Below are 14,747 nucleotides of genomic sequence, written 5' to 3'. Positions count from 1 at the left end.
ATTAGATAGTCTGTTAGATAGATGATAGATAAATGTGTCATAATTAATGTTTGAATTCTTGAGTAATGGCCACAACAGTTTTAAAAAGGTCATAGAGACCTTGAACCACCAAGTTCTAATCAATTCATCGTTGAGTCTAAGTAGATGTTTGTGGCAAATTTGAGGAAATTCCCTCATGACTTTTTGCGATAACGTGCTCACAAGAATGAGACCGACCCAAAGCCACAATGACTTTGACCCTTGATGACCAAAATCTAATCCTTTCATTGTTGAGTCCATGCAGGTGTTGGAGGCAAATTTGAAGAAATTCCCTCGAGGCATCACATTCACGAGAGTGAGATGGATGCAAGGTCACCCTGACTTTACCCTTTCACCGTTGACCACCAAAATCTAACCAGTTTATTGTTGAGTTCAAGTTGACATTTGTACCAAATTTGAAGAAAATCCCTGAAAGTGTTCATGACATATCGTGTTCACAAATATGGAACATACATACTTAAGCACGCACATATACGGATGAACGGACAACTTGAAAACATAATGAGAATTATGTATCGGCAGGATGTCCGTATTTCTACCTGTCACGGCCAAAAAATGAAGTCATAGGAAGGGACCACCACAAGTTTGATGGATCAGGGGGTTCAGCTTAAGGAGTTAGGGTTAGAGGAAAGAAACTGATAATAGCAAGTAAATGCTATAGCTAATACAGTAGGGCAACAGCCACTACAGCATAGGTCTGAGCCACATACTCCGTCTCTTTCTCTTTCTATGCTCACCTCTCAGTATGGTTACCCTCCTCTTGGAGTGAGGGTGGGTATGTTTCATCTGTTAGTGGTACTCCCAGGTTTCTGAGAAAACCAGTGTAAGAAACCAACTTAGAAGAACTGCCAGGTCTAGAACTGGAGGTCTCACAGAGCCTGGAAACACAAAGGGAAAGTCTGAGAGTGAGCTGAGAAAAACCCAAATTCAACCCCACACTGAGTAAAGGTCATAGTTTCATCACTTGACAGTCAAACATGCAATGCATCATACTGTAGCACCAAAACAAGTGGGGTTTTTTTCACCACTAAGCATGTATGATACATTGTAAAGTTTGTGGACTCAACCAGATTGTACCTTCAAATTATATTTTATCACTTGGGGGAAGAAAAACAAGTTTCCTCTCTGGCAACCTGACCAATGTTAGTCCAATATTTACTCTCCTTTTACTTCTAATTTGGTCTCCACCAACTCCTGAGAAAAAATTGCTGGCTCCACCATGTGTTGACCAGCTAGCTGCTTACTTTTTCTATCCACCATTTGGTGCTGAGCACATGGCACAGTGCCAAGTTTTTATATTTTTAGCTGAAAACAGCTGCCTTCTGCTGCTGGAAACAAAGTTAATGAGAGTGGGAAAGTCAAAACACTGGGTTAAAAAACCTCCACAGAGCTGAGGGGAACTGCAGAGGTGAAATGTTTTTTTGTCATTTTATACTTTGAGTAAGTTTCAGAGTCATTTAATTCATCTTTTTTAAAAAGAAATTATGAATTTGTGCAGCTTTAAAGGCAATAAAAGTTTCTATAAGACCTTACATGCACCAAAAACTACCTACTTTAAATGGGCAGGGCAACATTTTTTTCAGTATTTAATGAAAATAAAAAATTGCAAAGTCAAAGTGCAGTCCAGAGGGTTGAAATACTTCTTCATTTTCAAGTCATTCAAGCCACTTAATCAAAACACTGACAATCAACTGAACAAAAATGGGGCATCTTGATAGTGTTCCTGCCTGACACTTTTAGGACAGCGTTACACCAAATGACTTTTCAAGCAATTTCATTGTCTCAGACCTTTCCATGTTGGAATAAAATTATGACAGCGTTGGTACAGTTGTGGCGTGCTCCCATGATCTTAGCTGTTTAAGGTGGTAATATAACTCAGTCTGAGCTGTCTTAAGTCTGTCTTTTTCTCTTGATGTTCCAATAAACACAAACATGCTTAATATTATTGTAAGATTTTAGTCTTGGCTCATCTCTGTCATGCACCAAACAGTAAGCAGCAAACTGGGTAGATAGTAAACATTAAAGAGACATTGGTGAGATGCAAGACCATGAACAAGTCTCTGTTCTCTTGTACTGTAGTACAGGAAACTGGTGGAACTGTGGAGTGATCAAGAGTTGGTGTGTAACTGTATTCGTGGTGGGACATATGCATTTAGATGAAAAAATCATAAAAATGAGCTTTAAAAATATATATACATTTATAATTCATTTTATAATATGGTGTTAAGTAATAGCTTTTTGAAACACTTTCATTTGAATTCATGTCATATTGTAATTGAATTAGCAATTTTATGTATCTCAACACTGAGACCAAGGTTGTTGGACATGAACAAAAGTGGTGTTTGGACCAACCTGATCTCACAGAAATACGTGAAATGACCACGACCTCTTAACACCGCATTCCGTGGTGGCAGCACATAATGGGTTTAAATTACGTGCTGCCACCACGAAAACAATGCCAATGTAAAGTCAATTAGGGTCCTCTCCCGTGGTGGACACACGGATTCCCTGATTCGATCACGTCACGTCAACCTCGTTTTCCTCAATGATATCTTTAACATTCCTGTATACACACAAAACGCGGAAGTGTTCTTGATATTAAAACGGCAAATATATTCCTCTGTTATAATTTCCCACCAATAATAATAATAATGATAATAACGTGATAGTTCGGCTGTTCTAGATATTTGTTATAGCCTATTCAAATATTCAATCCCAAAAACGCCATTTCTAGAGAACTTGCTAAAATATCTGAAATGAACCATCATGCCTACTTTTTCTTAACATATTTCATCTAGGTGCAGTGTCATTACTAGTTCAGCTTTACTAGACATTTGATATATTCAGTAGCTGTATCTTTTTACGACCCTGTTTTACAACAAGCCGCAAAAAAACCTACTGTCCCAAAAACGCCGTTTTTAGAGTACTATCTAAAATAACTACGATTAGCCAATATCCTTGCTTTTTTTCTTAACATAGTTCATCTAGGTGCAGTGTAATAACTACTTCGGCTTTACTAGATATTAGTAAATATTAGTAGAACTACAACTATGTTGCTGATATGTATCAAACTGCATGGCGCGGTCCCAGGGAATTGTAGTTTTTTAAAAATCTAAGTGTTTGATTTGGAACACAATTTGGAAGTTGTAAATATTGAATTGAGAGTACACTGTGGACTTTAAGGGGATGGTAAACACATTTGTGAAATCAGATTTTAAATATCTAATTTCTAAATGGGTGAAAATTAATTTTATCCATATTTTATCCATATCTGACAGCACCCTCAGTTGTTGACTACACTGACATGATAGTTGAGGTCAAGAGCTCTCTATAACAGTTGGTTCCATGTCTGTACCCCCTTTAGTTGCTGAGTTATAAGCCCTCAAACATGCACTGAGGTCAAGGTTCAAAGGTCAATGGCTGAAAGCAGGATCCATGTAGAATCTTCATACTGACATATGTCACTCTCCAGGTTGAGACCTTTCCAATGATGTATTTGGTTTAGCTCTACGACGAAGTTTAGATTTTTTCATTTTTTGGACACAAGCCATGCCAGGTGTAGTTTCAGAGAGCACTTTGAAGGCCCCGTGTATAAAATGAGTTTTGTTTGTTTCTTTGCTTGTTTTTATCTTTTTTACTGTAGATAGTTACTAAAATGAGTCATCCTCAGACAATACAATACTACTAAAAAGTAAAACCAATAATAACAATAATGAAATAAGCAAAAATAATATTAAAATCATATTGAAATTTTAAAATCTATTTACAGAGTGGAATGGTAGCCTAATAGATAACTTAGATAATATTTATTATTGTTTAGACACTTTGTTATTGCTTAGATACTATTTAGCCTATTATTGTATTTACTTTTAGCATGTTCTACTTTTGAGTAATTTCCGAGAAGAACACTATTTGTCAGCTTTTATAATGCCTTTTTTTTTTTTTTTTTTTTTTTGCTGTCTCCAGTTGAGAGTGGTGATTTGCTAAATACATTCTACAATAATAATTAGATTAACATTTGGTCTATAATATTGTTGGCTATATTACGCATTTTAATTAAAAAAAACGGAAGAATAAAAGAAATAAACACCGAAATAATTACTGGAAACTTTTTTTTTTATTGATACTCCTCTCTGACACACACACACACACACACACACATTGAACACGCGATTGAATGAATGAATGAATGAATGAATGAATGAACATTGGAATTGGTTCAGCCACAATCCCGCCGGCTGGCGCGGTCACATTGAGATTACGTTTGTTTTTTATTACTAACAAAATGTTTTATATTGACCGTATGAATGGTTTCGTTTTCAAATAAATATTTGGAAACGAAAATATGCTTTGGTGTACTTTTACAGAGTTTTGCAATATGTATATAGCCTACCTGTATCAAAATGTATAATTTTCAGCAGCGGTTTGTGTGACAGCTGCCACGGTCGGAGTATAACCAGCGGGGCAGCCGTTCTGTGGCGCTGGCTTGGGGTCCACTCTCCCCTGGTGGAGTGGAGGGTGGCCAGGTTTCCAGGGGCAGATGGCTCCATGTGATGGTGTTTCCTCTCTGGTTCTTCCGTGCTCAGCCTTATTTTTATCTTCTTATTTATTTATTTATTAGTGGCATTTGGATTCGGTTACGGCAGATGGATGGCAAGCTGAAATGGAATGAGGCCCACAGACAGCGGACAGCAGCTACAAAACAGTAGTGGAACGCACCCCATCCACCCACAGCACAATGCTCTTAAAGCCCCACGCTATCAAAAGCTGGCAAAATACATTTATTTTATTTTATGGCCTTGACATTAACCTGTCATATTGTTGAGTTATCAAGGACACTTCCGCGTTTTTGTGTGTGTACAGGAACGTTAAAGATATCATTGAGGAAAACGAGGTTGACGTGACGTGATTGAATCAGGGAATCCGTGTGTCCACCACGGGAGAGGATCCTAATTGACTTTACATTGGCATTGTTTTCGTGGTGGCAGCACGTAATTTCAACCCATTATGTGCTGCCACCACGGAATGCGGTGTTAAGAGGTCGTGGTCATTTCACGTATTTCTGTGAGATCAGGTTGATTTGGACCCATAAAATTCTCCATAAATTTAGTTAAATCACAATATTTAGTAGGTCATTTTTTGTTTCAAGATGTGTAATAATATTGTGTTTATATTTATCAAGCATCCCACTAAAATAGCGCCTGTTGATAAGTTAAATATTTTTGACCAGTATGTATAGGTTAATTTTTCTGCAATTGAGTCTGGTAGGAGCTAGCTAGTGGTGTCGCTTATTTGGCGACTACGCCTAGTTAGGCCATCTCAACCCAACAGTGCAACTGTGGAAACATTTTGTGTACCCTCCAGACTCCCCCCAGGCTGCCCCATTGAGTGAGTGGCTCAATTATTAGCCTCAAACCCCCTTTAGCGTGTTAACTATGTTATCACTTTTAGCTCTGTTCGCACAGTTAGCAGTGTCAGCATGGCTGGTTGTACTTACATAGTAGCAATGCTAATGGGGTTTTGCAGGCCTGAATTGAAGCCACTTTATCACTCAGGCTGTCTCCGCAGCAACCAGCAGTAATCACAGAATAAGCAGTGCCGCTAGCTAGCTCTTATTGGACCCAGGTGGTGCACAGTGCAGAGCACTGATTGCACAGAATGTTTTCGCCATTCCACCATCAAGCGCAGCCAGTGAAAGACACTTTTCCTCCACTGGATTTGTAATTCAAGAACAGAGAACCCATCTCAATACAAGTGACTGTAGCCTGTGTGTGTTTAATCACGGGTGTGGGTTGGGTCGGGAGACTTTTATTAACAGGTGCAGGCGGGTGCAGCTTTGACTTAGACATAATGACAGGTACCTGGTCGGCTGTGGTACTGAGCTTTACAGTGCTTTGGAATGCAGTGCTAAAGCTCACTTTTTCAGGGGAGGGCTAAGCTAAAAGGAATTGCCTTTTGTATTTTATATAATTTTGTGCTGTTTTTTGTTTTTTCTTAAAAATTAACCAGTAAGTTACCACTTAATGGGTGTTGGGTTATCAAAAACAGAATTAACTGTCATTGACAGCCCTATACAGGGCTTTATGTGGCCTCAGCAGTTAACACTGTTGCTCATAGGTGGGAATGTGTTTGTCTGTTCATGTTTGAGCCCTCTGATAGACTGAGTTCTTGAGGTTACAACTTTGCTCTACTTAGCGTATTTCTTAAAATTACGGCTACATCTTTTTTTCTTTTTCCTTTTTTTTTTAAATTACTGCACTGTATGTCTGGGTGTGTTTCTTACTTGTTGAAGTGTGTGTCTGAGATGGGTACGCCATGGCAGCTTAAGACCTTCTTCAGATCTTCCTGTGTGATGTATCCAGTGTGCTGAGGGTCACACAGCTTTAGAGATGCCAGCACTGGACAGAGCTGCTCACACAGCTTGTCCACCAGTACATTCTCCACCTTAATATACAAGTGCACACACAGTGCACACACAAACATACAGCACACACACACACACACACACACACACACACACACACACACACAAACTGTGTATTAATAATTAACCCCTTTTTTTTTTTTCTTTTGATCCATCTTCTTTATTCTCTCTGTTTGATCTCATGGTGTGTGCTATGTGTGATATGGGTGATATTTGATCACAGTATGCTGTTAACACACTCACTGTTGTCCATGAAGCAGGTGCCACAGACAGTTTATCAGCACATTGTGTAGTCTGCCTCTCATCTGGTGCTTTTTGCTCCTCCTCAGGAAAAAAAAATCAAAAACATAGTCCACATTTTTCGCCTTACATGGAATTAGAGTGTGCGCATACACACACATGGTAAACAATCTTACAGTGGTTTCCTCAGGGCCATCCAGGGGCTCAGCAGTGGTAGCAATGGAGGGTTGTGGTTCTGTGTTGGTGCTGCTGGGGTTGAGTCTCTTCAGGTTGGCCAGCTGGATGACCCCGGTGTGTTCTGGGTCCAGTTCATTGAGCAGCTCTGTGATCTGTGACCGTCGAGCTCTCGGCCGGGCCCCACCTGGTCTCTCCAGCAAATGTCGCAGGTCTGCTCTAGTGATCCAACCTACTTCCCTCTGGAGAGAAAAGCCATGTGAGCGTTGTATAGTTTCACGGGTCCATGTCATTGGTTCGACAGCCCATTGGTTCGACATCCCATTAGTCCGACTGTCCGCGGTGCTGAACGGCTCGCGGCAGGCATATGGTGCGCCGCGACCGGCTTGAGGCGGAGCAGGCTCACAGCTTATGTGTTTGTCACTTTCTTTTTCACTTTAACCCACACCATGATCTTTTCCTGACCTGATCCAAGTGGTTTTTGAGCCTAAACCTAACCAGACCTTAACCACAGGGCGTCATGATGATTTCGGAACGGACTTCGGAACAATGAGTTTAATATGGTCGGAACAATGGGATGTCGGACCAATGGGCTGTCGAACTAATGGGCAGTTCCCTAGTTTCACAGGGACGTATTAGACATTAAAGCAGGGAAAGGTTTAATCACGGGCAGTGTGGTCAGGGCAGTGGGACCACAGCTAGAAGTGTCCACCACCATTATTACCCCTCCGGGAAAATGATGCCTGCGTTTTTTTTATTGGATTTTTTATATATACTTTAAGTATTACAAAAACAACAAAAAACAGAAGACAAGTAAGGTACAATACAGGACATTAACAGTAAGGCACACGAATTGAGCTGCAAATGAAAGTTGAAGACTGGTTAACTTTATGCAAATTAGCTAAGACGCGTTTGATCTGCAAATGACCAGGCACCGATCGAAAAGTAGATGTCCATCGCTTGTGTTGAACCCAGAGAACATCCTCAGAAACTTTTAGTTCCTACCACACATTCGTTCCTACTTCAAAACAACCAGCAAGCTGTCAAACTGATATGTTCAGCCTGAAGTAGCGCTGGAACCTCTCCCCATCCAGCCACACCTCCCGCACCAGCCGATGATATTGCCCGTGCTGTTCACAGTCCCGGAGGATATCGTGAACCCAGACCCGACGGCGGCGCAGGCACCACACGGCAGCACAAATTACAAGTGTCTTCTGCCATGTTGAATTGAAAGTGAAAGTGTGGAATGCTTGTTATTAGTGGGAATGCAATTAATTTGCTCTCCTTACCACCAGTTGAACTCATCGCACTGTAGGCACTCTAATCCAAAGCACTGACAGTGTTTCCCCTAGGTTTACAGCTTTGGGGGGAAATAACAAATAAAAAAATGTTGCTCATATTCGGTTCTGGTTCGGCCCACTTGACATGCTGCTGTGTTGTGCTACGGTGTGTTCAAGTACTGGAATTTGTTATTTACGTGACAACGCCTGAACGCAACACAGGCTGTGTGTGTTTAATGTTTAATGTCCAAATGTTTTCAGTGACCAAATGTGAAAGTTTCTGTACTCAGGAAAATGCACAAAGTCACATTTCTGTGCTCCAGCCAGTAACCTGCTTTGCAGCTCCTGCAAATTGAGAAGCATAATCGAACGTTCAGAATTTGAGGTCATGAGCGACTTGAGCTGCTTTCGCAGCCCCAAATATTTTACCAGCGGCACTGCTAGAGCAAATTCAGCTATTTTGCAGCTCTGGTAGCTTTTGGTGTGAACGTGCAGTTAACCTTAATGTTAGCCGTGTGCTGCCGACAGTTAGCCCTGTTACCGTGTGTGTGGCCAGTGGCATCTCACAACTGATCAGTTCACACTCCAGCAGCAGTCTGTGGTGGTGAGGCTGAGCAAGGTATATTTCACAGAATTGGTAGTTCAGTGTGCCAAGATGCCACAAAAACATTTGAAAGTATAGTTATACTACACACCCCTCCATTCATATGACCTTGACCTTTGACATTCAATTCCCAAATTCAGTTCATTCTCAAGTCCAAGTGGATGTTTGTGCAGTATTTGAAGAAATTCCCTCAAGGCCTTTCTGAGATGTCGGGTTCACAAGAATGACACAGACAATGTCACAGTGACCTTGACCTTTGACCACCAATATCTAATCAGTTAATCATTTAGTCCAAGTGGACCTTTTGCCAAATTTCAAGAAACTCCCTCCAGGCATTCTTGAGATATCTCGTTCACAAGAACAGCACAAAGGCATAAAAACTGTCTTGAAATGTCAGTTTGCTTATATATACATATGTTAACAGCTAATGATCTCTGGGAGAATGTCATAAATATGAGTTAAGAGATAAAGTCCAATACAACAATACAAACTATAATGCCTATATTGAAGGGCTGTTATATTGGGTTACATTATGTTGATGTTGTGTTCACTTCTTGTGATGATACAAAATATTTAAATGCCTATATGACAAGGCAGTGTATTATGATGGTACTAATTATGGCCTGGCACAATAGTGTGTCCATCTGATGTGTATGTTACATTGTGAATCATACACAAACAATGTGAATCATAGCAAGTCTTCGGAGCTCATGAATGCTTCCCAAGAGATAGTCTAAAAACCATAGTTGGCTTAGAACGTGCCTGAGTGAAAAACCTCATTATTGGCTGGCGGTGTGAGGACACTCTTGTTTGATCTCCCACCCGCTGAATAGATTATTAAAACAGTTGATGGATGGATTTTTTTCCCTCCCATGCCATTAAAAGGAGGAGATTTTGGCAGATAGATATGTGTGATTCATATCTGGGAGAGGCTTCACACACGTACACACACACGCACGCATACACATATACACACACACTTCCTCCAACTTGGAAGCCGACTGTTGTTTTGTGAGTGGCGGCAGCAACATCAAACATAACTGTGAATTAATGGAAATTCAACCCCCCTTTCCCCAAAGTTTAGTCAAACTCCAAAGTTTCATCCAGCTGAAGAAGACTGATTTGAAATTAAAGAGGCAGAACTGGATGCGGAGGCGTGTTGAAGGGGATGGCTGTCAGACGAACATATGGCTAGTGACTGAGTGGCTAACCAGTGGCCATATGCAATCATCTAATCATGTTTATGGCCATCAAAAAGCTGCGGATGATGATTGGCTCATCTGTAAAGCTGTCTGGCATTTATATTTAAAGCGTACACCTGAGCATGTGCCTTTGTCTCTTAGCAATCTGCTGAAATTACTCCCTTGTGTCCTGTCGGATCACATTCAAAATCACTTCTGTCTTGTCTATTACTACAGTTTTTGCAAGGCTGTGCACATAAGGGAGAGGTTTAAAGCACTTCAGTGTGTCTTTTGTACAAGTTAGACATTTATTACTCTACTATTTTAAACAGTTATTTACTACCATGTCCAGCAGGTGGAAGATCTCTTTCAGATGAGAGTAAGTGTCCTGGAGATCCAAGATATTTTCTTGGACAGGCTGCTCTGACGCCCTGAGAAAAGGAAAGAAGACAACATATCAGAATGGATATTAATGGCCGTAAATTTCTTATCTTTTGTCCTTACAATTCCATCTGTCTCTAACCAGTAACCATTGTTTCAACTCGTCATCATATCAAGTATTAGAAAATTGTATCCTTGTTTCAGCAGGAGCTGTTATTAAGATAGATGGTTGCCTTGTGTGATGTGTGTGTGATGAGACTGTGCACATTTTTTTAAAAAAAGTGCAGGTTTATTTATATCTCTCAACCAGCTGAACATTAAAGAGCTTCAAAATTGTTGGTAAATCAAAATCCAAAAGACAAACAATAACATAGCATGGTCATTGTAAAAAGGATTATGTACTTTCCAATATCCCTTGGAATTACAATCATCTTGTACAATTCTGCATTGGACTGTGGAGAAGTCACAGGTAAGGTAAGAGTGAGAGTAGGGCTGGGCGATATTACTATTACTATACTATATTTTTAGGCTATGTTGTGTGATACATGATATATATCCCAATATTTATATATATTTATTTATCTTTATATTTATTAAATTTATATCTCTTCTAACCTACTGTAGACTATTAAAATACAAAACTATCGAATGAACTACAGTTACAGTGAAGTTAAATAAAGTAGCTACTGTCATATAATAAAGTTAAACAAAATACCATCATAACAAATGTATTGGTAGGCTATGATTTAAAAAGTCAAAGCGGAACCAGTGGTGCTTTTATTTTGAATCAACCAGTTCATCTCGGGCCACAAGTGTTGATGTTTGTGCAGTGAACTTAAAGATTAAAGCCTAATGCAGATTTGGTCAGGCCAAGGTAAGCATATTTTTTTGATGTGTTCAATCAGGGTGCTATTCGGAGGAAAATTGTATTTGTTTTCAAGACATCTGTTTGTTTGTTTTTATTTTTGTTTTGTTTTTTTGTTTTTTGAAAGATCACGTTTTGGGTTTTCCTAACATTTTAAAGTATTGTTCTAAAATGGTTAGGTTACGTTAGAGACCATCTCTGGTTTGGGACAACAGAATACATTCTCTCTCTGTCTCTCTCTCTCTCTCTCTCTCTCTCTCTCAGTGTATTATTTTGTCATATGGATCACTGTACATTTATTATGTTGATCTGTACGCATGACATGATCCCTCCTCAGTTGCTCTTCCTGAGGTTTATACCATTTATACCATAGTTTTTCCATATCTGCTGTGAGGGTCTAAGGACAGAGGGATGTCGTATGCTGCAAAGCCCTCTGAGGCCAATTTTGAATTGTGATATTGGGCTTTATAAATAAAACTGAAATTAAAATTGAAAGAAAGGCAGTATTTGTGTGTGCAATTCTGCTATGAAAAGACAGAAGACAAAAAGAAAAATACGGAGGCGCAGATGGCTGGAAGATGCACACAATATTGTCTGTCTGTTCTGCAGCGAAGTTCAGTTTTATATCACAGCAGACTCAACACAAAAGAAAATAGAAGTGTGGTCAACATGTGATGACCTAACAACACGTGGAGCTTCCATGTGTGAACAGGGCAAAAAATATTTCAAACTGACCTGATGGTGTGAAGATTTGTGTCACCCTCTTTTTTGACTGGGCTCATGAAGTGGCCCATGAAGTGTTTCCACCTCACTCGCCCCATTGCTCCTACACCGTAACTACAAACACACAAAATCCATACACATGCATGAAAAATGTATTAAACAGAATAGATGATAGCTGGATTTTAAGATTTAAAGAGTAAAGGGTAGGGAGGTTGGGGCAGGGTAGGTTGGTAGAAACAGGGAAAACACAAATAAATTAAATATTGCTTTCCCTACCAGCTGGTAAGCTTCTGGAAAGAATGAGGGTTCATGGGAAATATAAAGCTGCTGAGAATGGCCCTGAGGACATCCTGTTCTACCAGGCCAGAGTGGGTGGTGTCAAAGGCCTGCAGTGCTTGCCACACCGGGGTAGAGTTCATGCACATCTGATAGGTAGAAGAACACAGTGATGTACAAACATTCATATTTTACAGACAGACCTCTCTCTTTGTTTTATTTCTCTCTCATCAATAAAGACAGGAAGTGAGTCATCTCCAGTTTCGGTTGCCATGGAGAACATCCCAGCGCGGCTCTAGGATGCAAGAGAAGAGTCATCCCCGACTCTGCCGCCTATCCCGCAAATTAGCCGTGATTAACACACTAACTCAGGAGCTGATTTTTCTGGGCAAACATTTTAATTAGAAGTGTTCCCTCTGCCGTTTGCATCCTGACGTGCCACTTAGAGCCAATTTAGCCGTCCATCCTCAAAGAGGATAATGCAAAGGAGAGGGCCAGATGGTGACACGCAAACAGGAGCAATAAAACACACAAGTCTGTACCTTGTCGTAGAAGAGAGTCTGCAGCTTCCTGTGTTGCAGGACTGATGGGGCATCACACAGACTGGAGACAGATTCCGGTTTCTGTTTCCTCTGTTTGACTTTCTCAGGTGGAGTTGTCCCTCGGCTGGACATTTCTGTAAAACACAATCTTTAGGGGCATTGGTGGCTTGGTGTTTAGAGCAGGTGCCCCACGTACAAAGGTGCTGTCCCTGCTGCAGCGGCCCAGGTTCACACTGTTGTCCTATCCATTAAAGGCAAAAACATTGCAGAGGAAAGTTGCAGCTGTGTGAACTGGCCGTCTAAGCTCAACTCAAGCCGGCTGATTGTGTCACCTGCAGCTCTGCTGGTCAAATCGGCAGCAGCTGGTTTTAGAACTTAAAGCAAGTCACTTGTTTCAACAGCCAATCGGCTTGTAGTGAAGTCCGATGGTCAAGTCAAAATGACCGCAGACAGCATGTTCGCTTGCTGTGGCACGTGTTCTGTCCCAGCTAAACTCTCTATTTGCGTCCTCATGGTGTGCCGGTGTCAGACGGCAGGTTGCTGCTGCTGGCTGTATGTGCTTAGGCCTCCCCCCACACACACATTCTCACTGACTGATTAATAGGTGCTGGTTTTTAATATCATTGTGGTGTATTTGTTATGAATGTAGTCTATCTGATTCTCTTTTTGTTTCTGTTTATCGCCGTTTCATCACTACTACAACTGCAACTGTAGCCAGCATCTTACTATCACTATCCTTATTCATATTTTAAGAAGCTACAAATTATATTCAGCCACAAAATAAGCCTGACAAGCTGCAAACAGAGGGGACATACAGAGAGTTGTTGCATGGAGATAATACACTGTCTCATCTAGGTGCATCGGTGTTTTTAGAATGTTGCAGAATGGTGCATTGTAAGTTGTTGCCTGTTTCAACTTATCTCTTTGAGAATCTTATGTCTGACCAGGACTTAAAGATAACTTCGGTATTTTTCAACCTGGGCCCTATTTCCCCATGTGTATGTGTGCGTATGATTCATAGGTACAACTCGTTTTAAAATTGGTTCAGTATCAAGGGAGGCGGATGCAACCGGGAGCCGCGAAACAAGCTAAAACGGTAACGGGGGCAAATGCGTCCCGTATAAGTTTGCACATTAAAAGTGCTTTTATTCACCACTGACCGGTTCAGATCGCCAGTGCTATCTCTGTAACTAGCATACTGAGCGTTTCCCTTACCTCTGGGCTGTGACGTCATCTCGCGAGAGCTTTGCTCCACTGTGTCTGTAGCTCGCTCTACTCGTGGGGCAGCCGTTTTCTTGAGGCTGGCAGTAGTCATCTGGGAGAAGTGAGCACTGCAGACCCGATGGTCTGCAAGGCGCAGTGTCTGGACAGGAGTGTTAGCATCCATTTGTAGCACAACTAGCCACAACTTCAGCATTTCGCCGTCCGGCAAAGGCAGCCTATGAAAGCTGTACGGGGTGCTGCGTGACATCCTGTTCTTGCAATTCGGATAAGCACAAACACGAACCATTGTTTTCAATCAATGCAGTAAAACTCTCAACTGTACTCCGGGACAACGAGTGCCACTCTGAGCGGCGCTCAGCATGGCTCCTCTGTTTTCTTCCGGCAACAAGCAAAGCTCTCGTGAGATGGCGTCACACAGCCCAGAGGTAAGGGAAACGCTTAGTATGCTATTTACAGAGATAGCACTGGCGATCTGAACCGGTCAGTGGCGAAAAAAAACACTTTTAATGCGCAAACTTATACGGGACGCATTTGCCCCCGTTACTGTTTTAGCTTGTTTCGCAGCTGCCGGCTGCATCCGCCTCCCTCAATACCGAACCAATTTTAAAACGAGTTGTACCTATGATTCATACGCACACATACACATGGGGAAATAGGGCCCAGGTTGAAAAATACCGAAGTTATCCTTTAACATGCTAAAATAATACAGCGACCATTTTAAACAATATTTGCTAAAGATGCATTAGCATCATTACTGTGAGCATGTTACTATCAGTGTAAGATGAGATTTATTT

General features: G+C 41.0%; 1 protein-coding gene across 1 annotated transcript in view; it reads right to left on the bottom strand.

Annotated features, from left to right (window-relative positions):
* efcab6 (EF-hand calcium binding domain 6) overlaps positions 1-14,747 on the bottom strand; it is a 102,439-nt gene that overhangs the window by 33,258 nt on the left and 54,434 nt on the right. The window contains 9 exon segments of the mRNA XM_078165160.1: positions 777-917; positions 1,199-1,305; positions 6,322-6,483; positions 6,707-6,787; positions 6,880-7,296; positions 10,286-10,373; positions 11,924-12,025; positions 12,188-12,336; positions 12,694-12,863. Coding sequence (XP_078021286.1) covers positions 777-917; positions 1,199-1,305; positions 6,322-6,483; positions 6,707-6,787; positions 6,880-7,296; positions 10,286-10,373; positions 11,924-12,025; positions 12,188-12,336; positions 12,694-12,863 — 1,417 coding nt within the window.

Source organism: Epinephelus lanceolatus, chromosome 23, assembly GCF_041903045.1.
Source record: "Epinephelus lanceolatus isolate andai-2023 chromosome 23, ASM4190304v1, whole genome shotgun sequence".
In the NCBI taxonomy this organism is placed as follows: domain Eukaryota; kingdom Metazoa; phylum Chordata; class Actinopteri; order Perciformes; family Serranidae; genus Epinephelus; species Epinephelus lanceolatus.
This window is presented reverse-complemented; position numbering and strand designations above follow the sequence as displayed.